Here is a 26,112-nt window from a genome sequence, read left to right as displayed (position 1 = left end):
GTGCTACTGTTAAAAAAATGCCAGCCGAAACGCTAGGTCCACGTTTGAAGATTTGTCCAATCTTTCTGCCATATCCCATTAGGTTAAAGATGGCAACATCCAAATCTCTCTGGTGCCTTATCTATTTGTGGGCCCTGTAGACGGGCAAAGGTCTATAGAATATTCTGGGCAGTACCAACTACGCAGCAAGTGTTAAGGTATACAAACCAAAGAGCATATTAGTGTATTATGAAGGCAGAGCGTGTACCAGGCATATATGCCTTTCCAGCTGCTCATTAGTGAAGCGGGGCAAAGGACTCTTACACATCCACACATGAAGCACCCTGGGATGAGGCCCATGTTGGCAGTGGCAACTTCAGCTGGCAGCCTTTGAGCCTGCAGTTCAAAGAATCAACATTGACAGAAAACTAGATCATATTGAAAGCCCACTCCCAATCTTCATTCACAAGGAAAACCTACCCCCTTTCTTCCAGGCTGATTTTTGGCTTCTAATGAACGGCTTTCTTGCAGAGGCATGGCCTGGCACGTGCTGCAAACACCAACAAACCCAACCCAACCCAACGTTCTGATGAAGGTCAAAAGAAAGACGCCGGCGTTTATAATAGCAAAGCTGAAGGGTGCAGTCACTTGCCGATGGGTTTTCTACTTCTCATGTACTAGTATTTTAGAATCCCTGAACCAGAGCTATACATCTCTGCAGGTTCGAACTGGCCTAAAGGACATTCCACAGTGTGGGATTCATTTCGGAGTAAGCTGGCCTAGTTGAAGGATCACTGACAGTTTTGGCACAGAATCCCCCAACATTATACTTCCAGTAATATTGAAAAGCCTTGTTGTGATATGATAGGCTATTTATAAACGCACTTAATACCCAGAAGTTTCTAAGTGCGGACCGGGGATCGAACCTGTGTTGCTCGATGTCGTCTTGCTTATAAGGCGAGCATGTTGCCCCTGAGCCATCCTCCAGAGACTAAAAGGAGGCCTATTAAAATGAGAACATATGGGACACTTTACGGTGTCCAGGCCTTTTCGTGGTCTACGTCGGACCCCTATTATCTGTGAAAGACTAGGTTATAAATCCAGTTGGCCTGCATTAGAGCCAAACCATTGGTGCACGAACTTGGACCACACAATCCAGTTTCTGGGGGAAGTATCCAAACGAACGATGGCAACGTCTAGGTTTCATTATGCAGTGTTCGCATTTCTTAAGTGCGGACCTAAACCTATCAGCAGTGGCACGTAGTGTGCCAGAACATACAATGAAAGCAGTGCTCCAGTCGAGGGTACGCGCAGGTGGACAGAGTTCCCCCACTTTTTTCAGCCCACCCACACTTTTTTCAGTGGCCATCTTGCTATGCTAATTTCTGGTGACACCACATTCAATTGGTATGTTAATGAGTCTTCCCACTTATTTCTGGACTAGACCCCTGAATAAAAGGCATGGGAGGTCTACAGAAGAACCATTAACTATTAGACGTATCAAAAGGGGAGCAGGGCTGCTCAGAATTTCCCATCAGGAAGCGTTTCGCAGGGATGAAAAAGGCCACTTTTTAAGCTGAATAAAACTCAGATGAAGGGGTGCTGCAGCAAATAGAAACATTTGAAGCTCAGCGCAATTATCAAAGCATTGGGTGTGAAATGGAAAGTTACTGGGTGGACTGCCCACTCCAATTGCTTTGCTAGGGATGCAAGCCGCAACAAAACCCATCGGACAAGCACACTGCAAAGGCTAGCCTTTCTTGAACCCCTCTTTGGAATGGGGTCATGCTTGAAACAGCACTGGAAAGGAAGGATGGGAAGAAACTCCCATTCTACCCAAGTCTTGGGGCCTAGGGATGGGAATTGGGAAGGGAGGCGAGCTCCCAGGATACAGTGGCTACGGCTCTTGGGCCAGGGCTGATGGATACACTTGGGAACGCAAGAGTTGCCGTAAAATTAGAAGGTGTAAAATGGTGATGGGAACCAAGAAGGGTGTGTAGCAACTAGTTTCTGCCAGAGCAGCCAGGAAAGCCAACAGATGGACATTTGAGCCAGTTCCTTTGCTCCAAAACAAAAAGTAAAGCGTACTCACAGTAGAGTCCTACCACGCCACGCACCACAAGTTACGGCGAAGAATCCAAAGTTGAGAAAAGGGAGCTGTAAGAGCGCAGGTTCACGGATCCAATGACTGTTTTTTCCGAATCGCGTTAAAGGCAAATTTAGTGGATTGCCACACGTTGCCAGCCGTTGGATCAAAAAAGTCCACCCCAATTGTTGAGCACTTCGTGGAACTTCACATCGGCCACAGAGGCAGGGATGATTTCCAATAGCGTACTGCCAATTCTGCAGTACTGAGCTCACAAAGCAAAATCTTTCTGATGATTGAATGACTGACATAGTTCACCTAAAATCCAGTACCTGACCCAATCAGGGTTCCGACCCCAGTTGGGGGCTGCATGGAGTCAAGGGGGTGTGGGCAATGGGGGAGAATTAACCTCCCCCCCACCCCACGACCTGGGTCAGGAGTCCTACCAGGGTTTTTACCAGAGTCGGTCGTGCCCCAGAGGTGGGTTGAAGGCGTGGGAGGGCCCCAGTCTCTGCCCCCCGATATTATGTCGATTTCTACCCCTGGCAACATTTCCATCACACAATGCCTTACCGCTTTGATGCTGACCTGCATTCTTTGTTTGTTACAGAACCTCAAGTACCAGCAGTGCTAGCAACCACAGCGAAGTGCAGCGAGAAATCGCTGGTCCAAGCTAGACTTCAAAAACACACACATTCAAAGACTTGCATGCTTTACTGACCTAGCAGTACTCACCACGGAGAATGGTGATACTAGCACCGAACAACCACGGGGGCCAAAGACTATGTTGAATCTCGCATGACAAAGGGGGAGTGGCCAACAAGAGTTGAAGTCTTGCCTTGTAAAGATCCATACCCAGAGGAAAGCAGACAAAGATTGGCCCCTATAGTCAGGTGATGCGGCAACCCAATGGAGAGTGGCCCAGGGTGGGACAAGAGAAGTATAAAAGCAGTAATTGAAAGACAGGGTGAAAGGTGTTCCACGCGAGGTAAGGTAGAATGGAGGTGGACCAAGAGACTAGGCAAAGGACGAACTGTCGAGCCCAGTGCCGAGAAGCTTGGGCTGGTGCACAACATTGTTCAGGTGAGGTCTTGGCATTCAGAGAGTGGTACTAGATATGAAGAGGATGCCACACACACAGTTACCGAGTGGTGTAAAACTCAAAGAGTGGTCTTAATTCAATAAAGGCAACATTCCCGACGCAATATGTGCACTGAGACATATAATACCGAATCCTAAACTGTTGGGAGTTCACCCAATATCAAGGCTCAACATGGCAATAGCACACCGTTACGCTACACAATTAGAAACTGTTAGCAAAAACAGCACACGGAAAGACCATTCTAAATCCATTGCTAGACAGCAGGAATGCCCAAATACATCCAATAAGTCTAATATGTACACATTCAAACAGTGACAATCCACAGATGGGATCTTCTGGAGGCTCTTGAAGGCCTAAGCGCATCTGACTCAATTTTAGAAACCACAATTACTTCAAGCAGGAGCTAGGGATGGTGTATCCAAACCGGCATTGGCAAAGCTAAACATTTTGATATTTTTGTAGGCAGAGGATATGCCTTTTCCAAGCACTGCTTGCACTGTACTTCTGGGCCACAAGATGGCAACAGTTGGACATTGAGTGAGTACCTAGGGCGATCATGGCAGTGCCTGACAAATACCTATAGAATGCCCATACAAGTGCCAAAACCGTTGGCGTTGCCAATGACTGCTTAAACAGTTCAGTGCAAGGAACGCATACATATTGCTTAAAATTCAAGAGGCTGAAAGCTCACTGGTTAAGACTTATTACACAAGGAGCTGGTTTACAGCTGCAATTCAGACAGTACTTTCAGGAGACTGTTGAGACATAACACTAGCATCCCCTTTAAAGTACAAAGCAACAGATGGGGTGTTTTGGTTGGGTAGACATGGCCAAAGGACTAGCATGACCATGGGCAATGGATGGATGGATAAAAAGACAATAACCCACTAGACTCTATGGGAGTAATTCCAGATCTGATCGATTTTTAGGAAAACAACAGATAACCTTTCTTTTTCCCCAAATGAGTTAGCAGTTTTACGTTGACCCAATTGACTGGCTAGATATTTTAAACAATTGACAGGAGAATATTTTTGTTTTAAATCTTATATTGTACGTTCGACTAACATATGCATCTGTATTTTGTACTTTTTACCTTTGTATTCTGAATATTATGTTAACTCTACATCTCTCCTATAATCTCTTCTCAGTAAGGTTTATGATGTATAAATGTCCTAAATAAAATAAAGCACAGATGATCTTGCAATTTTTCAAGTGTAAAAATACCTTTGTTGATTGTCATTATGACAAACTATACATTGCAAGCATCAAACGTCAATTAGGAGGATGAATTTCTGAACACCCGAGAAGCATCAGGAACAAGAATGAAAGAGGAGCTTTAGTTCAGCATTCAGTGAACGAGCATGATGAGTTGTGAAGAAGATTCCTAGGACTTGAAAGGACAGAATTAAAAAAATTAGGTGACAAAGAACATTTCTCAGTCAACGAGAAGCAAGAGGCGACAAAGAACATGTCTCAGTCAACGAGAAGCTAAGCACATTATTTAGAAGTGTGATCCATAAGACTTAGAGAATTAACTTAGTTCCTTTTTATGATAAATTACAGTTCTTTTCTGCAGCAATTGTTTTTGTGAACATAAACCCCCAGACCTCTCGCATTATCCACCTAGTATCATGCAAAAGTAGCAGATTACAGCATACAGCAGGAGTCGGCTACCTTAGGCTCTCCAGGTGTTTGGACTAGGACTCCCATGATCTCTCACCCTTTTCTACACTAGCTAGGCAGGATGGAATTTGCACGTGAAAACATCTGGAGAGCCGAAGGTTGATCAGATCCTTGCCATGCAGTGCTGACCAAATGTGGAGTTTTTTTAAACTGGAATTGTTCATGCCTATACATGGTCCAATTGAATGGAAGACTGAAATCATCAAAAATGGGCGATTGTTGTGGAAGCGATAAGACGTAAATTTCCCAATGGCATTAAAAACATATGCAGTACTACCAAAGCTGCATACAATTACCATTAATATTGAATCCTCAACTATATCTCAGCCCTGTATGGAGTACTGACATCACAGAAGATTACATTAATCTTCTTACAGATTGTTTCAGCTCTGATGAATTCTCATTCTGTTGTCCTTTGGGAGACCAGTGAACATTGGGTACTTTATCAATGGTGCTCTTATTTGAGAATGGGCAGTCGTTTTTTGTGGCCATTACGAAATTTCACTCAAATGGGTTCCGGACGCATATAATAGTCCACCTTTTATTTCAATAATTTGGCAATCATTTCACGTGCTCCAAGCGTCTTGCACTATCATTCAAGAATGAATGGTACTTACATGGTTACCAGATGGATTGATAAACTGATTATATTGAATTTTCTGCCAATGGACAGTACCTCACTCAGCAAGAAAATCCATATTGTATTTTCTTCCCCTGACTATATTATTTTGTCAAAGAGGACAATAGCTGAACTACAAAAGAAACAAACACTTTTGGTGATTTTTAAGATAGAAATGCTCATGCCTTTGTTGCAATTGTTTGTACTACATTACCACAATTCTTACCAATGTTTAAACAATTTGAATTTGCATTTATACTGCACTTTACACCACATCACCAAACAAAACATGTTGCTGAGAGGAGTATGGAAGAGAGAAATGTCCAGTATGTGAAGCGGGGGTGTGTTCCAGTACAGCGGGACCAACAGAGTAAAGGAATGGAACCGCAAAAGAGCACAAGGAGGTAGGGCAACAGTAAGAAGAATTTGGGAATTTCAGTGAAGAGTTTAGGCAGGGGAGTAGAAGGACAAGGGAAGAGAGATGGTGGGGATAGATTATGAAGAGATCTAAAGACTAGACCAAGGAAATTGATTTAAGACATGAATACAAGGGAAGCCAATGCAAGGAGGCGAGACCAGGTGAGATTGTCATGAGAACAGAGACAAGTCGGCAAATAGTTATAAAATAGATTCAAGAGGACCTAAGCATGAGACAGGAAGGCCAAAGAGGAGAGAAGAGAAGTAAACGAGGGGCAAAATAATTTGTGAAGATACAAGCATTTTAGAGGCGTGAAAAGAAAGGCTGGGATGAGCTTTTCAAATATTGTAAAGATGTGCACCACAGAAGTGGCAAATAGAAGCGATGTGGTGTGCAAAGGTTAGTGAAGAATCCAGATAGACTTCAAGATTTTGAGCCACAGAGGAAGTAGATAAAATAAAAGGGAGGATAGGAGATTGAAGTGGGTGGAAGCGGAGGAGGATAGTAGGAGCAGGAAACCGAAACTCCTATCATCCATCCAGCAGTGGATGGATAATAGGAAAAAGGATAGGTTGTCATTGATCAGAGGCAAGAAAGAGAAAAACAGAAAGTTGAGTATCGTCAGCATAGAAGTTGTGTGAGAGCCAAAAGAAGAGATCATAGGATCAAGGGGACAAGCATAGGGAGAGAAGAGTAGGGAGCCCAAGGACAGATCCTTGAGGGACACCATGGTGAAGGGGCATGGTCAGAGAAGTATGACCAGCTCATGAAATAGAAGTGTGATTGACTAGATAAGGTTTCAATCAATTAAGGACAGAACCAGAAGAGAAAAGCAGGAGAAAGTGGTTACAGTAATTGCTGCTGACAGATCAAGAGGTATTAAGAGAGAGGAGTGCTTAGTGTAGCAAGTAGAAAGTAATGAGCTATGCACAGAGAGAAGACACGTTTCTGTAGAATTGTGGGGGGGGGGGGAAGTGGGAACAATGAATTGGAGGTGATAAAGGAAGAAACACCATGCTCCAGAAGTTTAGACATGCAAGGGAGGAGAGAAATAGGACACGCTATATGGCAGAAAGTAGTGTAGGGAAGGATGGTCCTGTTTTTTTAAAGGAGGAAGTAAAGACAAACAGAGGGATCTCTCGAAGAAAAGGAAGGTGAAAAGGATAGATTTTAAGAAAAAAAAAAATAGAAGACGGAGGGTGATGAAGAAAGAAGCAGACGAAGGTACTGGCGGGGGAAGAACAGGGGGTAATAGCAGGGTGAAGGAAAGGAACCTTAAAAGAAAAATAAGAAGCAAGATCAATAGCAGAAAGAAGGAGAGGGCTGGTTCGGGGGGGGGGAGGAGATAGAATATGAGAGAATTTTATAAAGAAGACAAGGATGGGAAGAGTAGGAATGCAGAAGATGAGAAAAGTAGGAGCACTTAGCAGAGAGCAGAGCAGTATCAAAATCAAGGTGAAGAGAGGAAAGTTTGAAGAGATCAGAGAGCATGGGTCTTGAGCCAGCACTGCTTGGCCTGGAGAATCATACGCTGTTGGATCCGAAGCAGAGACCATCCAGGGTTGCAGGGGTTTACAAGTGGGAGGAAAAAAGAAAGAATCAAGTGTAGTTGAATGAAGAGGAAAGAGGGAGCAGCAACATTCGGCTGAAAGTGGAGCAAATCAGGCAATAAGGGAAGCGAAGATGAACAGGTAGAAACAAATCCAGTATTAACAGTCAGTAGTTATTGGTAAACATGTGTAGCTCTAAACACTCATTATTCCACTGGCTTCCTGTAAGAAGCTAATTCAAGAAAATGTGCCCTCTCCTTTTTCCACTAATTTTCCCCTCCGATCAGACCACGTTACTTGGGACCACATGCACCAATTTGTTGTAACCAACAGGTAATAAAATGGATACAATTTGTAAACATAAGTAACTTTTTTAATTCTCCGACTTCAATATTATTCTGATTCACATCCATCTGCTGAAATTTTAACTGAGCACAGACATTGTTGGAGGTTGTCGCTTCAGATATTTTACCACAGAATATACAAATATATCTTCTCTGGAAAACATCCAAATCAAGAGCGATCTCTTACGACCCACTGAAAAAAATATTGTGCAGGTTAAACCATAGTCCAGTTTTGAGATATATAGTCTCTTGGTTTGGTAATTGATTGTGAAAAATATGGTAATGCTTCTTCTGTGTCCTCCTCTCCCCAATTTTGCTTTATCCTATTGTTAGTATCTGCAAGACCTTCAAAAGTGCATTATAGGTCATTATGGACCTCGGGCAAAACACGCATTGGTCTTGACCATTGTTGATGCGGGCTTCCTTATTCCAAGGCGGTCCACCTAGCTAAGTGTACGTATTTATCTTCCCAATTGAGCATTCTCAGTATTGTACGCCCTTCCTTCTATTCCTCCTGTGGCTCCATCTCAGGCCCTCTGCAACTCCATAGCTTCCTTTTCTGTGGAAAAAACTCATCATTCAAAAACAGATGGTAGTAAAACGGAAGTGTTGGTGGTAGACCCCCCCCCCTCTTTCACAGATCCTTGGACCCTTCCGTTTTGGCTTTCTTCCTTGGGGTTCTTTCCTGTTCCCATTACCATGGTTGAAGACTTGTGCATCAAGATAGCAGCTACCCTTTCTGCTGATAAGCAGATTGGTGTGGTATGTCAGCAGGGGCACCTGCAGCTAAACATTTTGAGGAAGGTTCTTCCTTTTATATTCATGCAGTTTAGGGCCCCAGTTGTTGCTTTTTTGGTGCAGTCTACATTGGAGCAACCTGCTTATTTGATTTGCCGACCCTAGGTTTTCCAGCACTCCGCGGCTAGGGCCGCTACCTCTGCTCTCAGTTATGTCCATGTCACTCCCATCCTGCGTCGCCTGCATTGGCTCCCGGTCAACCAGTAGATTCGATCTGCCTTGTCCACCGGGCTACTATGGCAAGGGAGCAGGATACCTTCCATTGTGCTCCCTCCCATAAACCAAGGTCGCCCACCTGCGTTTAGTGGCAGTACTTTGGACCAGTTATGGTAGCTGGGTTTCTCAATGGCGGCTACCAGATTGTGGAATTCTCTCCCTCCACTTCTCTGGGCTATTGAGGATCATTCTGCCTTTCAGAAGAGATCTTAAAATGTAACTTTTCTGAATTCTAGTGAATGTCCGACTCCCAGTTCTGTCCATTAGCGCCAAGATGCCCTTGGGTGTATTTTGTCCTTTATAAATCCTCAATCAAATCAATCCTTGTGAGGGTGTTGAAGGAGGAGATTGACAGAGGTGACATGCTTTTGTCTATAGGCTTTATTTATGAGGAAATGAAAACCCTGTCTGACCCTAATTCCAAGAGGGGTTTCCCTGCCACAACCAATATTAAAGGAATTGGTCAGGATGTCAGTCTAAAGCATGATAGTTCACTTTCCTGTGTCCAAAAACTATTTGCGACCCTTACACTAGTAACCTAAAGAAAAATATTGGCGGTTGTCCAGAAGAAGGTAGCCATTCTTCTGGACCAAGAAGACAAAGTTCAGTTTCAGAGGATGCAGAATGAATGTTCTCAAATTGCAAATCAAAGTTTAAAAAAGGATTTCGTGGGTTGAGTTTTGCAGCAAGGAACTCTGATCAAAACGTCTTGTATCGCCCCAGTGTTGAGGGGGATGACTCCCTTCCCCCTCTGCCTTTTTCAATGCCAGGACAAGTGCCTTTCTTCTCCTGGACAGTTTGTCGATGTTCAATGTGCCAAGAGAATGAATTCCTTTTTTTGGCTCTTGGCTTGTGGGGTGCATTCAAAGACCCCAAACAGAAGTCCCGCTCACCTGAAAAGCAGGATTTTTCAACATGGACCCCAAAAACAGCTTGACATGTGTTCTGCAGTTTCAGTGTGAAAATATAACACTGCTAACAGGAAAAGTGTCAGAAAAAAAAAGACATGGTGCATGTTGACAAAAAGTAATGTATATTATGTTTCCCAATCAAAATACCAATGACATTTGAAAAGCCACTTTGTTTTCATGAAAAAGTTTCTCTTGGAAAACCCTTTTGCTGGCTGTTGGACACAGCAATAACAGAGGTGATGGCTGAAACGTTTGGAATGACTCTTAACCACTGGCATTGCTCTGGGCAACCCTCCAGACCATCGTTCTTGCCTGCCAAGCCATTACATAAGGGGAAAGACCATAAGCGGGCTTGGTCCCACCCCAAAAGGGTCAGTCCAGTGCAAACTGCTAGGTCACATCCCTTCTGCACAAGACCACAAGCATCCCCAAACATGTTTCAGCCTTGTTGGGCCTCATCAGTGAGGAGTAGTTTGGGTCTCTAGGCCCAGCAGGCACGGGTTGCCACAAAACCCCCCACTGCAAAGTGACATCCCCCCATTTGATTACAACTGCAATAAAGTATTTCCTGCTAAGTGTGTGGAAAGCACAGTGTTCCCCAGACTTGCTGGCTCTAAATGCAGCTACTGTAGGACAGGTTCCCCTTGGCTGGAGCATTGAAAGGTGTGAAGACTGGGGGCTACAACTTCAAAACAGGGAACCAACTTCAGACAGCAACCTGCAAACACAAAGAGAATAATAAAAACTCTGGTTACAGGCTGACCCAGTGAGACCATATGGCCTGAAGGCAGGAGAATTGCTATTTGTCCCACATGAAGATGTTAACTATTATATAACTTGGGTCTTTTTCCCCAGCAGAGACCATAAGGGAGATTTTCTTCATTGATGTACAATTTTCTAGGCGATTTTGGAGATTCAAAAATTCATCCACCTGTGACACAGGGAACTGTAATGGCCATCTAAGATAGGTGTTGGCTGATATGAAAATGTTCCAAATCTGAGTTGGTGGAGGGTGAAATTGGGAATATGAGCAATTTTTTTTAAAGTACATATTCGTAACTGTTATACTTTGTGAAAAGGGCAGACAAGTGCCACACAGCCATGCAAAATGGTGCAGACTGGCTGTCTTATTTAATTCTCCATGATTAGAGGAATCAGAAAATATGAATATTATGGATGTTACTAGTAAAATTATGTTTTGCCACAAATAGATTTTTGCAAAAATGTGATCCGAGAACATTTGGGGCTTGTAAATTAAGCTGCCATATGTGTTGTCCAGACCCTAAACCAATCCCGACTGGGAGGCTGGGTTTGAGAGGAGAAAGAAGGGTAACTGTCCAATCCTATTTGGGTGACCTCTTGCAAAGACTGTAAAATTGGTGGGGTCATCACTGCTATTTAAGGGAGACTGCACTAGGAGGAGGGGACAGAGCTGCTGAAATTTACCATCGAAGAGCGTTGATGAAACTCAACATCTGACAGCTGTAAGGAAACACCACGATTGCTGAGAGAGCTTCTGGGTGGAGCCGTCTATTTCTAGGAAGGCCTAAGAGCCGACTGGGTCCTATGGTGGAGAACGGGAGGCCATCCCCGAGTGGAGTGACCAGACCCCTGCTCTATCTTTCCAGAGGGTCCCAAGATGCAGCTGGCTATCCTGATGTTTTAACAGAGGCTTTCTATGCAAGTAGAACGGAGCCCTGGGAAACCAAAATGGAGAGCGAGGGGGGGGGGGGGAGTCTGCTTGCCTTAAATCCCTTTTCCCTTTATAGTGGGCAGGGGGCAAAACGGTGTAGATCTTTAGCCTACTTCATTAAAAAGATTAATTTAATTAATTCCCCATTTGGTGAACACTAAGGGATGATTTTTGTTCAAAGTTGAAATTAACAAATCTCACTTCCCAGTGTGTGCTGCAAAACTATAGCCTATAATTTAATTGGGTAATACTTTTTGTCCTGTTGATCCAGACTTCTTTGAGGAAGAGGGGCATCTTTGTTCTTAAATCAAATCCAATTTTTTTGTCCAATTTTCCCCTAACCCAGGCATTTCAGTAGAGGGGGGTCTGAAATCCAGAACTGCCCAAATCATTCCCATGTTTCTGTCCGATTTCCCCAACACAAGTGAAAGTAGGGGGGGTCTGAAAAACAAATCTGTAAATCACTGGGTGTTATTTTAAACCAAAAGTGTGGGTGAAATCATAATTGCCGTATGTATTTGTACCAATCTTGAAACCCTACTGCTAGCCTTTTAAGCCTGCAGGAAAATCAAAATATTTTTTGTTTGGTAAGCATACATTTTTTGTTTTTTTAAAGAAAACAGGGGGGATGGGGGCGAACCCCCCCATAAAAAAAAAAAATCCAAACCTTTTTTTCGGTCCTTTTGGTTTCGTAAAAAAAGGCATTCGATCCTTTTTTTTCGATCCTTTCACCTATAACCGAAACATAGCACAGTATAGGTATATATGGTTACATGAGGCCACAAGCCACAGGACAAGAGATAAAGGAAAGTAGAAGTAGGTTGTACAGAACAGCAGACCAGGGCTTGCAGGCAAGGTCAGAGACAAACAGCACATTCCGAAGCTAAGAGACGGAGCCATCTGCAGAAGAGCAGAATAAATCCTCATAAATTGCAGACCAGAGAGCTTGATTTCATGTTCAACCACATGGTGTATCGAGCCAGACAATGGTCATTCACTCACGGTGGAAAGACGAACGGCTCTCAACAACGCAGACATGAAGTGAAACATTGATTCTTTAACAACGTTGCAAAGCTGAGGGCACTCTCACAGGCAAAGTGGTGGCACTAACAGTTACATTGGGAACACAGTCTCTCATCACCTTGAGAAGGTGCGCTGAGAACAGAGCTTCCCAGCACTGGGGAAACCATCTCCAGCCAATCAGGGAACAGAAATCCAGGGGGCAGATGGCAAGGGCCAATGGTAATCCTGCAGCCCTGCACCAATGTAATAGATAGTTTCTTGGGAAAGGGGCAGGCAAGCCACCCGACATGTGAGGACCAATAGAGTAGTATTTATAAGTGCCATGCATGGGCACTCCCCTCCCCCCTCACCCCCCCCCCCCATCTCCCCAACTACCCAATCCGGTCTTCCCGTAGATTTTTTCTGAAGAGCCCCATGTTGTGATGTAGAAATAGAACAAAATGGCCTGACACGGGTGTACGAACCGTGAGTCTGGGAGATTGCAAATGTCTTGTATGATCCCGGTCTGTGTAATAAAAGACAGTTCTAACTTTCCCTTGGCTGAGTCATCTGTCTGTGCACTAGGGGAGGGTTTGTTGGGCCCTGGGGCAGTGAGCTTGTAGTATGACACTACCCCCCACAGTCCCTCTTGTATACCCAAGCCAACAGTAAGACTTATAACCGGTTCACTGCCAGGTATTCCCATTGTTGGGTCCCACACCTTCTTGCCATTGGTTTATTTTTCTCTCTTGCAGCCTAGGCAGCCTGGTTACCCAATCTGCCAGAGAATGCCTCTCTGTTGGGTTCCAAATCCATTTGTAGGACTCTGTCCCATGGTCTAGGCAGGTCTGCTTTCCCAGTCCGCCAGGGACTGCCACAAGACTATACTCTAGATGTCACTTCTTGCGGGGCGTGGGTGCCAGAACTGTGTCTGTGGTAAGATCGTTAGGGGTCCCCAGTAAGCCCCCCGGTCTCCCAACCCTTCTTTGGCTGCTTGCCAGTCTTCACTCATGGATTCTGGGTCGCTCCTGCACCTCCATCTCGCCCTCAGCTCTGTGGCGATACAGCAACAGCATTCTGCTTTCAGGCAGCATGCTCCGCATAGATGACATGCTCCACCTCCTTCCTCCAGCTGGTTGCCCAAGCTCTGGCTCTCTACTTGACCACGATAGATTATCAGGGATGCATCTGCCAGTGGGCGAGTGTCCCATTCATTGCACTTTCGGTGTCCCAGTCCCTCCAGTTGCTCACAATGCTTTAGGTTCCTCGAGGGAGGATCTCCCTCTCAGTTTGGATTTCCCACTTCTATTTCAGGTATATTCAGACCAATGGAAAGTCTGTGTAGACTAGACCACTCACAATGGTTTATGAAGGTGATCTTCATTCTCCTGCCCTTCTTCCTTGTCCTATCTCAGTACTGATCTTGCAAACTCCCATTGGGTCAGTTGGTCTCTCCCTCCCCTCAGTAGATATGGCATGCAAGTCCCTTTTGGAGCCACACTCTTCCTCGTCCCACTACTTTCAACATTACTGATATGGCAAAGGTACATGGGTACACTAGGGTAGGGGTTACAGGTAGGTTGGTGGGGGTAGGAAGGTGTGTTGGGGAAAGTGGGCTATGGGGATACCATACGGTCCCCAGGTCATCACTAACACCATGGTGGGGGGGTCCCGCCATGATATCCAGCCATTTGGGAATTTATCAGAGCCTTCAATTCTTGTAAAAAGTTGATCTCCACAGGTTACGAATCTGGAACAAACCTCCAAATAGGTTTTGCACAATTTCGTTTTTGTTCATTATTCCAATTTGTAAATGTTATCATTCTACATAGAGTCTGTATGGATTATGAACCTTTAGTGACATACTTAAGGACTCCATGGATGACATTTGAACAAGATCTTCACTCAAACCACTGACTTGCATAGCACGCCGCTTGCCAGAGTTCCTCCGTTTTCCTTTTGTAGACATACCTGAACATTGAGCATTGAGGGAATAGAAGGAGCAGCACCACTTTGTTCTAGACCAGTGGTCTGCAACCTTTCAACTACAACTCCCATCAGTCCAACCAGCATAGTCAATGGACAGATCATGGGAATCCTAGTCCAAAACATCTGGAGAGCAAAGGTTGCACATCTCTGCTCTATAGACTGCAGCCACTTGGAGCATCCATTTTGTGGAACAGGTTCTCTTTGTTCACCACCTCAGATGTCTGATCCGAGCCGCCACCTCTTCATGCCTGGGTTATTGAAGCGATCAGAGGCGTTGCTATGGGGGGGGGGCTAGGGGGCTATAGCCCCGGGTCTTTTGGTTGTAGCCCCGGATAGAATCTCAGGGGCTACAACCAAAACGCTACCTAGCCCCGAATGCCGACAGTCCTGACATTAGCGTAGCCCGAGATCTTTTCCACACCTAGCAACGCCCCTGGAAGCGGTTTCCCAGCATTGCCCCACTTATCTAACGAAGATCCTGCAAATTGTCCGACTGCGGCTGCCTGCCTACAGACGAGTGTCTGCAGGTTGGAAACCCTCCCATAACCACTCTATTCAGGTTGATACTATGCAGCATGTGAACATGGAATTCTGTTGGACTCAGTTTCTGCTTGGAGATGGAACCTTGGACAGTCCCAAATTACAGAGAGGTGTGAACTCTTGCTTTCTTTCAGAAATGAACGTGCAACCTCCTTACTTGACAAGGTCATCCGCCTCAATGTTATATAACCTTAACAGCCAATACTTGTAGTTTCCCTTACCAGCAAGCTGTAAATTGACAGGAATGGCTATCGAACCACCGATCAGGACAGTGGGACCTCCCTCCAACCTGCTGGTCATTACATTAATGGTGGCCAAGATTTTTTGCAAGGGGCGCAACATCCCACCTTTTTACCTACAGCCTCCTCCTACGAGACCAGCAGTCGCCCCCCACCACAGCTGATAGATGTTCACTCCACATGTTCACTCCCCACTCCCCTCCAGAGAAGAAATCCAGCCAAATGTCACGATAAAAAATAAATAAATGAAAAAGTGTAGAGTCCTACCAACATTTCATACAGGTAATCTAGGCAGGCACCTAAACACACCTCATCTCTATCCCACTAACAAACTGCCTGCCTCACTCCCATTTATGCCAGAACAATGCGCCAAGAGGCTGCCAAAATGGCAGAAATAAGCTATACGCGACCCCTTTACATTAGTCTAATTTTACACAATAGCCTTCACAAACTAGTACTCTCAGCACAGAAGCTAGACCGCCAGCTTTGCCTCATCTCGGGGGGATAGCTCAGGGGCAACGTGCTCGCCTTGGAAGCAAGATGACACGGAGCACCACAGGTTCAATCCCCGGGTCCGCGCTTAGAAACCTCTGGGTATTAAGCGCGTTATAAATAACCAATTGTCATCGCCTTCCTGAAGTCTCAACAGTCACAGATTGGGGGGGGGGGGCTTATTTGGGAGCAAGGACAAGTGAAGATGTCTAAGGGCTATTGGGGGTGCATTTCAACAGTAAGTTTGGGGGTCCCTTGCCTGCACACCTGGAAAGACAGCGAGGCACATATGGAGGACTTATTTTATAATGGAGGCAAAGGAATGCAGTAGACGGTTAATAGCTGTGGATGGCTACTGGACAGGGTGCCAGCGGGGAGATGAAACACCACAGGTCCACTGAAAAGTTATTAAAGCTCTTTGCCAGCTCGGGGGTAATTCAGACAAACACTGAGTAAAAAGGCAACAAGGTTTAGGTTAATGGTAAAGGTATTTGTACCGCACGCTGTCACCACTGTGGTGGTCCCCAAGCGCTAAAAGAACGTTGCTGGACACTGCAAGAAGCCTGAGCGAGGGACCCTAAGGGCGCTGGCAAAGGCAGCCTGTAACGTGCACGCTGCAAAAGGCACATTTAACGCCCCGAATTAAAGTAGTATGATGCCCTGTCATATGACCTGTACCGCAAAGAGGGCTGAGGCGGGGATGAGGGCGGTCCATTTCAAACGAAAAGGTTGAAAAGGGCCGACAGCATCCCCTTTGAGAAGTTGCTATTGTGATCAAGTTACAACTTTTAACTAGGGAGTGGCTAAGCCAAACAACATGAACGCGACGGCAAGCACAGACAGCTGAACAGAGTGAAACGCTGCGCTGATGCGTGAACACCTTGGAGAGCAAACAGCGCCCCTGTGCTTAATCAGACCGAGGGGGCGGGCATTCGTTAGAACGGGAACTGTGGCCTCGCCTCGTGTGAAATGAAAGTCTCGCAATCGCGAGCAAGCAAACAGCGCTCTTCTGCTCCAGAGCAGAGTCGGCACACACTGTCCAGCTGCGCGACCTTGCTGCCTGGCCTCAGTGGCCTGTGCTGCTGGGGTGGACTTCAGACTGTGGCCAAGGCGACACACACCTCAAACACAGGTCAGTAGGCCCTATGAAAAGGATGGCAGTAGTGAATCAGTCCCTCTCTGGGGTGGTGGGGAACATTATGCATTAGACTGCCAACACGTGTGTTGTTGGCCCCCAAAGAGAAGGCGGGCATCGCCTTAGGAGGCCCAACTAAAGAGGGGGCGTTACAGGCTCGTGCGTTAGTGTTAGAGTTGGACGCTAGTTTGGCTATAAGATCGAGCCCTCGAGCAAACACGTTTGTGCCGTGTGACACCTCAGCAGGGGCAAGATTACGGAAACGGTGCACTGGCGCAAGTGCAATTTTGCATGATATTCGCACCAAGGGAAAAATGCACTAGTGCAAATCGATGCATTTTTGCACCGGGGCAAAGTGTGCCATTTTGCTAATACAATTCCTTATCAGCAGTAGGGCAAACCGTGCACTGGTACAAAAATGCATTGAAAGAGGAGGCATTTACCCTAGTACCAATACCATGCACAATTGTAATTGTGCAAAGGTTTTATAATATGGCCCCAATATTTATTACACTAGAGCAAACTTCGCCCTAGTGCCAATACCGTGCAAAATTGCTCTTGTGCAAAGTTTGTGTAATCTGGCACCTGGGTCTTAGTAGCAGCACAAGAGCAATGTTGCAAGGTTTCGGCATTAGGGCAAGAAGAAATCTAGTGCAAAAATAGTTGCTCAACGCATTTTTGCAGCAAGGAATGGTTTTTCCTACTGGCAATACAAAATGGTGTTAGTAGGAGGTAAAAAAAATGCATTGCAAGAGTAGGCTTTTCTACACCTGCCTGCAAATACTACACTTGCAGCAGTGCAAGGTTTCTGTAACATGGCCACTGATGGCGTAGGTAGTTGGGAGCTTCGTTTTCCTGCTGGAACACGGTAACCGCTCCAGAAACAATTGAGAAGTTAGGGTGCGGGATGGGGTTGGGTTTAAAACGCATCCACTGAAAAGTAAGGTATACTGTGGGCCGGGTCGGACTGGGGAATTAAATTGTCTCGGGCACCAATGAAAAAGTGGTCCACCGTTGCAAATGGCAATTCATTCTTTTTGTGGCACACTGCTTGAGTAGTAGGGGAGAGTTTTCATAAAATATGATGCAAATTGTGCATTTTAAAGAATATTTATTCAGCAACACCGGTCAAAACTACTAGCCGCATGGTGAAGTATTATTAAAACTGACACACTGTCAAAAAAAGGGGCCGAATTTTACCCCCCAAAAAAATATTATTTTTTAAAAACACCCCCCGGCCCACACAAGCATTTTGTGATTTTGGTTCGGACATTGCCCTATAGTCCAGTCCGAGCAGGATTGTGGGGTTAAGAAAGAAAACGCAACAGAGTAGTGGGCCCCTATTCTGCAGCCAGCTCCCGGATATACATTAATACAGATTTGGGGTGCTTTTTGGTCAAGCAATGTTAAGTTAAGGGGTATTTAGAAATGTATGATCCAGATGCACAGCATTCTGCGGCGTCTAACTCAATGCCACTCATTGTGTCAGAAGGTACTTCGCCCACTCCCCTCCTAGCCCCCATAAACTGCTCTGAACCACTTCTACACGTCGTTTCATCGAGAGCCATTTTTATGAATACACTGTGCTGGAGAAAAAAAAAGAAAGAAAAAATAGACATTTTGGAGGGGGAGTGAGAAAGGGCAGATAAGGGGTTGGGGGATCAGGAACAGTAAAAAAATAAAAAAAAATTAAAAATAATTGGTGGGGAGAGGGGAAAGCCACCCACAAAAATTATTATCTGTGACATTTGTTCAGCAAAATGTATTCGTAAAAACACAAGTCGTAAAAATGTCTGTCGATGATATGACATAGAACCACTTATACAAAACACTTTTTTTCAAGAGCTGGAGTCTTCACGGGTACCTAACAGACCTGACATCACCAGGGCCAGATTGGCCTCTTGGCCTTTCGGCCTGTGGCCGGGCCATAATCGTCCCTGTGGAGTGGGGGACCGGTTTTGAAATTTAAAAAAATAAATAAAATACTTGCAACGTGCAATATGGATCTAATCACACAGATATTAATGATACGTATGGTGATCCATTGTTGTATGAAATGTATATCACATTAGTGAAATCATAACCATATTTTTTTCGTAGTGTACTTAGGAACAATGCTATTTGATGCCACTTCCTGTTTTGTCAAGGGGTGAAAGGTTGTGTTTCATCGCTTCACGGGATGTCACTTTGGGATAGGGTCAAATGACATCACTTCCGGTGATGTAATGAGGTCAAGGGTCGTGAGGCGAGGGGTGGGCCACTTTTTTTTGGGTGTCCAGGATTATTTCTTGTTCCAGTCCGACCCTGGCCATCACCAGAGAAAACATGTACATTTCACGTCATCAAACGAGGACTGAAAGGTAACAGGGGTAAAGGTGTGGGGGTTAAACTTCAGCAAGCCCCGCCCTCCTGCACCTACACCTGCACAGCTCAGGGTTTCACCAGTCATAGGAGAACACAAGTCTGCAAGGTCGTGTAAACCGCAGAGGTAGGCTACACAAACGGCCATCAAGTTGTACATGGCTGAGAAAATGATATTTAAAAAAAAAAAAAAAAAAATAAGGCAGCGCCGTTCCAGACACAGCAGAAGCTTTTCCTGTAGGTTTCAAGCTAAAATAACCCCGATTTGGACGAGAAATGGGTGCGAGGGCGAGACCCCCATGAACCCCTTAAGCGCTGGACTATTACAACTTTATGTGAATTTGATAAAATGCACGCCCTTAGCCGTTCAGGTTACTCATGGCATAACAAAAGTCAACGCGAAACTGCATGGATTTATAGACACATTCTGGAAAATAGGGGCGGGGGGCGGGGGGAGTTGGCTGTGCATTTAACGTAAGAAAGGGTTCTAGAGAGGACGCTTGAACCTCTGCTCTGCACCATTTGCCGGGTGACATTCTACAGAGTGAATGATTTATCGCCGCTAGGATACAGGTTAAGGCCCTGCTTGTGCACAGCACATTAGAGTCTTGCGAGCAATAGTAGCTTTTACACAACACATGCTCTTTCCCTTCGGGAAGGCTTCCATCAAAGCCTGTAGTCAGGGCTGTCAGAAGATGTGGTGAGGCCCGGGGCAAAACATTTGGTGAGGCCCCACAATTTTTTTGCACTCGGCAGCAGCGACACATCCGCAAACAGGAGACTCGAGAAATCTACTCTTGAGTTTGTGTGCAGGATCCCAAATATGGTTTATTACTACAACTCCAAATCAACTACAGCAAAGTTAGATTTCTCTACTGAAGGAAGGTTCATGCCAGACTAACTTTTTTATCATATGAATAAATATATATAAGAAGGCATGAGCTCTCCACTGCGCCACCTCCAATTCTCTGAGGGTCAGTCACTTTTCCAAGCAAAGAGTTGAGGGCAGATCTCTTTCTTTGGCTGGGGCCTCCCCCTGCAAACAGCCTCCCGGCCTCGCTGAAACTTGAGGAGAACCATCTCTGGTTCCGGAAGCACCTCAAGACCTGTCTCTTTGCTTCTTCCTTCTCTCTTCCTCCCCCTTGCTGATCACCTGCCTCATCCATGCACTGGTCATCTGGTCAAGCTCTGAATTCAGGCCCAGGTCCCTGCCTGTCCTATTGCAATCCTGCACTGCCTCTTGGCTCCCCTGCACTTGGGGTCTGTATCTGTAACCCCACAGTCCCCGCTCTTGCTCTTATTCTCCACCCGTTGGCTGCACTTACGAGTACCCACACTTGCCACCCGTTGGCTGCACTCTTATTTCTCCTTTGTTACTGCACTTCTGCATCCTGCCCCACCCTCGGCACTTCTGCCCTCCCCCCTTTCCTGTTCTTGCACGATCTGAATGACACAAGGCCTAGTAAGATCTGTGTTTTGTCCTACTGTTTTGTTTCTCCCTCCTTGCCTTGTCGCGCCTTCAAACACTTGTGTACGGGCATGTTATCATTAAGGAGCACCCCGCCCCCGTGTGTGCATTAAAACACACATCATACACAGTGACTGATGTAGAGTGGAGGCTGGTACATTTCTGAATTTAAGAGGCTTAAATGTTTGTGCCAATTAGGCAGGATCAACAGAGCACAGTGAGGGAGCCCAAACCAAATAAGGGTTGCTTGAGGGTGGTTCTCACACCCAAGAAAATGTTTGAAACATTGGGTTAAAAGTATTCATTTTAGAGCACTTTCTTTGCAAAATTGGGTACAAATTCATACAATTTGCAATTGGTTTTGTATGGAAGCACATGGAAACCCCCAATAGTTGCAAATCACACATTGTGCATAGGAACATTTTCCAATACATTTCATGCCGCCTTTCCACGCGAGATATGCTAGTATAAAAATATATTCATGCTGGTTGTTCTAATGATGTTGATTCAGGCTGCATCAATATATGCCATTATTACCATGTATGGACTGACAGCCAGTAAAAATGCCATGCCACAGTTAGTATATCCGAGCTGACTGTGTACCATAAGTGTTATTACTGGCTAGATTGGCCTACATTCAATGTGGGCCAATTTAGCCAAGTAGTATGTTTGCTTTAACCTTGATGCATAGTCCTGTGCATCAAGGGTAAAGCAAAAAGAACACTGGTAATGCGAACAGTTTGGGCATTCGTGTAGGCATGGGAAAGGCACTTCTGTATTGGCATTAGCTGGCCATTGATAGTGCCAGTGCAAAATGGTTTGAGTACCTGAGCATCTAATAGCAGTGCCTGGTAAATGCCTAATACTTATACACAAGCCAAAACTGTTGGCTTTGCCAATGTTTTTTAAAAAAAAAAAAAAAAAAAAAAAAAAAAAAAAAAAAAAAACTTCAGTGAAAGACAAGCAGGGTGTTTTTAAATTGAGTGGCCAAAGGCAGACCTGATTAAGACATTTTTATTACACCAGTTGCGCGTTTACAACTCCAATGAAGTCATGAACTCTCAGAAGACTCCTTTGAGGCACACTTGCAGGCACATTGAGGGCAAAGTTTGATGGTAAGGCATGTTTAAAGCTAGCTCAAAGAGTTCCAGTGAAGAAGTGTTTTGAGTGGGGAGGGCAGGAACTGGGTGAGAATTGCCATAGGGATTAGCACGGCCATGAGAAGTCATTTCACTGTTAGCACCTGCATTCATATCCATGCATTTTTAGGTAATTGAAATTGTGATGTGGGGTTAGCACTTGCATGCTAGGGGAGTGATTAGAAGGGAAGTGGTGACATGAGACGTCTCATTCTCACAGCAGTCCTTAAGTGTGACGTTTCAGAAATGAAGGCAAGAGGTAGCTGCTTGTAACATTGAAGCTTCACCAGAATAGTCTCATTCGAAATGTGGAAAAATGTTAGGCACCCCCACACAAGGAAGTTTGCACCTTCCTCACAGCCTCTGACGTTAGACAAGAGAGAACTCCTCTCCCATCGTTCAGCGTGATCATGCTGACAACATGAACACACTGGCTGACAGGAGAGGAAATCAGTCAGCGTGGTCATGCTGAGCTACGTGAACACACTGCCTGACAAGAGAGAACTCCTCTCCTGTCAGTCAGCGTGATCATGCTGAGCAACGTGAACACACTGACTGACAGGAGAGTCCTCCCTTGTCATTCAGTATGTCCACGTTGTCAGCTGAATGACGGAGGCAGCAGAGCCCACTTCTGAGCCCTGCTGTCTCCTATTATTTTGCTGTTTGTTGCGGAGCCAAACGGCTTCGCAACAAAAAGCAATATTATTGCAGGGGCAGAGAGCAGACAGCACAGTCCACCGTGTGAATAATGGACACGGGAGACTGTGCTGCCTTCCACTTAGGAGAGGGGGACGCGAGGCCCCCTGCAAGTGCGAGGCCCGGGGCAGTTTGCCCCCCCCCTGCACCCCACTCGTGACGGCCCTGCCTGTAGTGACAAAGGTTCAGCCCCTAGTAGGGTCCGGAGTCTCAGACTGCGGCCCACACAAGGAGCCAACACTTTGCCAATATAGGCTAGGATAGAAACTTCACTGAAGAGAAAACTCTGGCGATCATATTAAAGTGAGATTGTTGCTTGGAAACGGCTACCCTAAAAGAAAACCTCCATCAAAGTGTCCAACAAACGATTACCTCAAGGATCCAATGAACGAGTGTCACCAATGCAGAAAAGAATGAAAGCTTTACAGAATACCCCCCCCCCCCAACCCGCCCATACGCCTGGAGAAAGCAGGTCAGCTCGCCCACCTATCGGCCATAATGTTTTCAAAGCATAGTTCACGCTTTGTGTAAATAAATCTGGACATACAAGGCTATTACTTGAAAAACGATTCATGTGTTGTTCAAAACGTGGACATACAGAAGGAAACGCGCGTTCCTTCGATTCCTCTTTGTGTAACTCAATATTTAGAACTAGAATGAAGCAGCGAAACAGTCACCATTGCTCCGCGGACAATTATCTTCCATAGGACTTGGCCAACACTTCAAATGTTGGGTGGGGTAGCAACTTCAGAGACGGTGGTGGCGGGGGAGGGGGAGGGGCAAACTTATTTGTGTGGGGCATCAAACTTGTTGAGGCATTCTAATGAGGCCAGTCTAGTGCCGCGTCAATGTTGCAAGCAGTTAACTCTCTCCTTTAAGTATGAAAGCCTCCTGCCTGCTCTACCCTTCCAATCACTCCCCTGGATTCAAGTACTAACCCCACACATCACCCAATTGGCTAAAAATGTATGCAGGTGCCAACAGTGAAATGCTCCCCCTTAGTAATCACAGGGCCTTTATTAACAGCAAAGCCCAGGCTCCGGTTAACATCCGTGCCCTGTTCTGTCCGGCCAGGCCAGACTCTGTAGGTCAGCCAGGTCCAGTCAACATAGTCCAACATTCGGGGGGGCGGGGAGCGTGTAATTGGGCTGAAGGGAGCACGGTCAGCTCAATGGTGTTATGCTACTGCATGGAGACATACTCCACCGACCCCCCCCCCCCTTCCCGCGACCCCCGTTACGTTCTGGCCCACCCGCCCTAGGGCGCCTCCTCCACCCCGTGGGAACAGACATACCTCGTTTCAGACTCGGGTCTCGGTGCCAAGGCTCACCTGCATGCATGGATTAAGTTTCACCCCCACTGCCATATCGTCCAGCCGCCCCCCCTCACTTAAAGTTCACAGAACGTATTATCTGTAACCACCTGGTGGGAGCCCCGCCCCCCCCCCCCTGCTCACCTTGGGGTCCTGCTCACCTTGGGGTCCTGCTCGTAGTAGTACTGCTGCGTGCGGATCCAGCGGCCCACCAGGTGGTCGCGCACGGTGTGCGCCAGCGCGAAGTAGTAGTCGCGCGGGGTGGCCACATTGCGGTCCTTGACCAGCGTGAAGTGCAGGTGCCGGTTGAAGCCCTTCTTGAGCTCGGCCACGTTCTCCACGCCCACGATGCCGCGGATGCTGATCTGCTTGCGCTTCTCCTGGTCGGTCAGGGGCCGCTGCGACATCTTGGAGCCGAGGCTGGGGGCAGAGAGAGAAGGGGGAGAGAAGAGAAGGCACACGATGAAGTGAGCGGAAGGGCCCGGACTTTTATGCCAAGTTCAGGTCCGCGGACCTCCCTCTGCCCCAGTCCCTCCCTCTCCCCGCCCAGAGGCCTTGCGGATCCCGGAGGCCACGGAAGTAGCACGGCTGCTTCCACCGCCACACACTCCGCAGGCGCGGCGTGTCAGGAGAGTGCGCTCGGGCACTCCCTCTCCACTCTCAGCCTGTGCGCCAGCATACAAAGTGCCCTCACCCTGGGGTGCCGGGCTCTAGGGACGTGGGGCTGAACACGCAGCCGAGCTGGCGCAGACTGATGCCAGGAGCTCCGTGGGAATATATTGCTAAAGGCTTCTATATCACTACGCAAGGCCACATTTCCTGCAGGCTGCCACCCCCAGCACCGACAATATACACACTTTCAGCGCTCCAAGATAAACCTATAAAACGGGCAGAACAAGAAACCCGTGCTCAGACTGTGCGATCCACGGCTGACAGACTTCCTTACCAACAGTAAACAAGCTTTGGCGAAACCAAGAGTGTGGGACTTTATATAGCCATTGCCAGGCACTGTCATAACATCACTATTATTGGACTAATTGCAACAGCTGGAAAATGATGTGTGCGCATAGGGCAGAGGAGGCCTCTGCCTTGCAAATTCCTATGCAATACCTATACCAAAGCCAAAACGATGGCTACCTCACTGCTCGTTTTTAAGAGGACTTCAGTGCAAGCAACAGATGCAAGAGCACACTTATATGAATCAAGTGGATGCGGATACACTCATTTTAGACATTTTCATTACAGCAGGTGCCGTTTAAATCTACAACTAAGCCATTAACTATCAGAAGAGCCATAAATAACAATGGCAGGCCCTATGCAGCACAAAGGTTGGTGTTACCGATTGATAGAGCGAGCTGAAACAGATCCTAGCCGGGTGTGCTTTGAGTGGCGTGGGGCAAGGCATTGGCCATAGCGATTGGCGTGGCTATGAACAATCATTGGACGGGTAAAATGCCAAATGCCCACAAGCTGTGTTCACCACCTCTCATCACATCTTCCTCCTATCTGTATGCCAGTGTGATCTTTTTGGCTTCTGGGTGGCGATAAAGCACCACAGAATAACCAGAATTAAAAGCGTTGGAAAACTGGCTACCAGAACAGAACGTTTCCAGAGAGACTCGGTGTCCGGCTTATTATGAACAGACACAGGTGCCCACCCCAGGCAGAGCAGGAGTTACTTAGTTGCAAAGTCTTTCCCAGAGAAGAGCAGCATTGCCACCCATTCATTGCTACGGGCATTCTCTGGGCCGCTTGGACCCATGTATGGGCAGCAATTGCCACGTTTGGCCGTGCCCAATTCAGACAAATGAGCATGCGAGGAACAATACAAAATGTAGAGATTGGGTAGAAGGAGTGTATAATGCCATAGTAATTCAACAGGGGTGTACGCTAAAAGAACGTATCCCAAAAGACGGAACTATAAAGTTACAGAGCCCACTTGCCCGCATTTTGTAATTCGATCTTTTGGGATTTTGCACGTTTGTCGCCCACACTGCCTTTAATGTATGCAACTCCCACTCCCCTGTGAAGCATTATGGGCTTCGATCTAATCTATGCCAAAAGCACAGTCTGCATTTTAGATTCGATCTTTTGGGATTTTGCACGTTTGTCGCCCTCACCGCCTTTAATGTAGCGGGCGACACCCCCGCAACCCCAAGTATTATGGGCTTCCAACTAACAGTAAATGCGCATTCAGCATTTTGGATTCGATCTTTTTGTCCATTTCCAATAAAGAGAACATACTCCTTTTTGTAAACTAGACTCTTGGCAGTCACAGGGCCGAAACACATAGCGGGGACTGGGTCCAAGTTTTAAGAGAGACTGAATGAAATGGATAAA

General features: G+C 46.2%; 1 protein-coding gene across 1 annotated transcript in view; it reads right to left on the bottom strand.

Annotated features, from left to right (window-relative positions):
• The window catches only part of PYGL (glycogen phosphorylase L), a 270,105-nt gene that overhangs the window by 202,237 nt on the left and 41,756 nt on the right, over nucleotides 1-26,112 (bottom strand). The window contains exon 2 of the mRNA XM_069638952.1: nucleotides 23,934-24,192. Within this exon, the coding sequence (XP_069495053.1) occupies nucleotides 23,934-24,192 (259 nt within the window). The remainder of the gene's footprint in view (nucleotides 1-23,933; nucleotides 24,193-26,112) is intronic.

This window comes from Ambystoma mexicanum, chromosome 14 (genome assembly GCF_040938575.1).
Source record: "Ambystoma mexicanum isolate Mex_15411 chromosome 14, UKY_AmexF1_1, whole genome shotgun sequence".
NCBI lineage: Eukaryota > Metazoa > Chordata > Amphibia > Caudata > Ambystomatidae > Ambystoma > Ambystoma mexicanum.
This window is presented reverse-complemented; position numbering and strand designations above follow the sequence as displayed.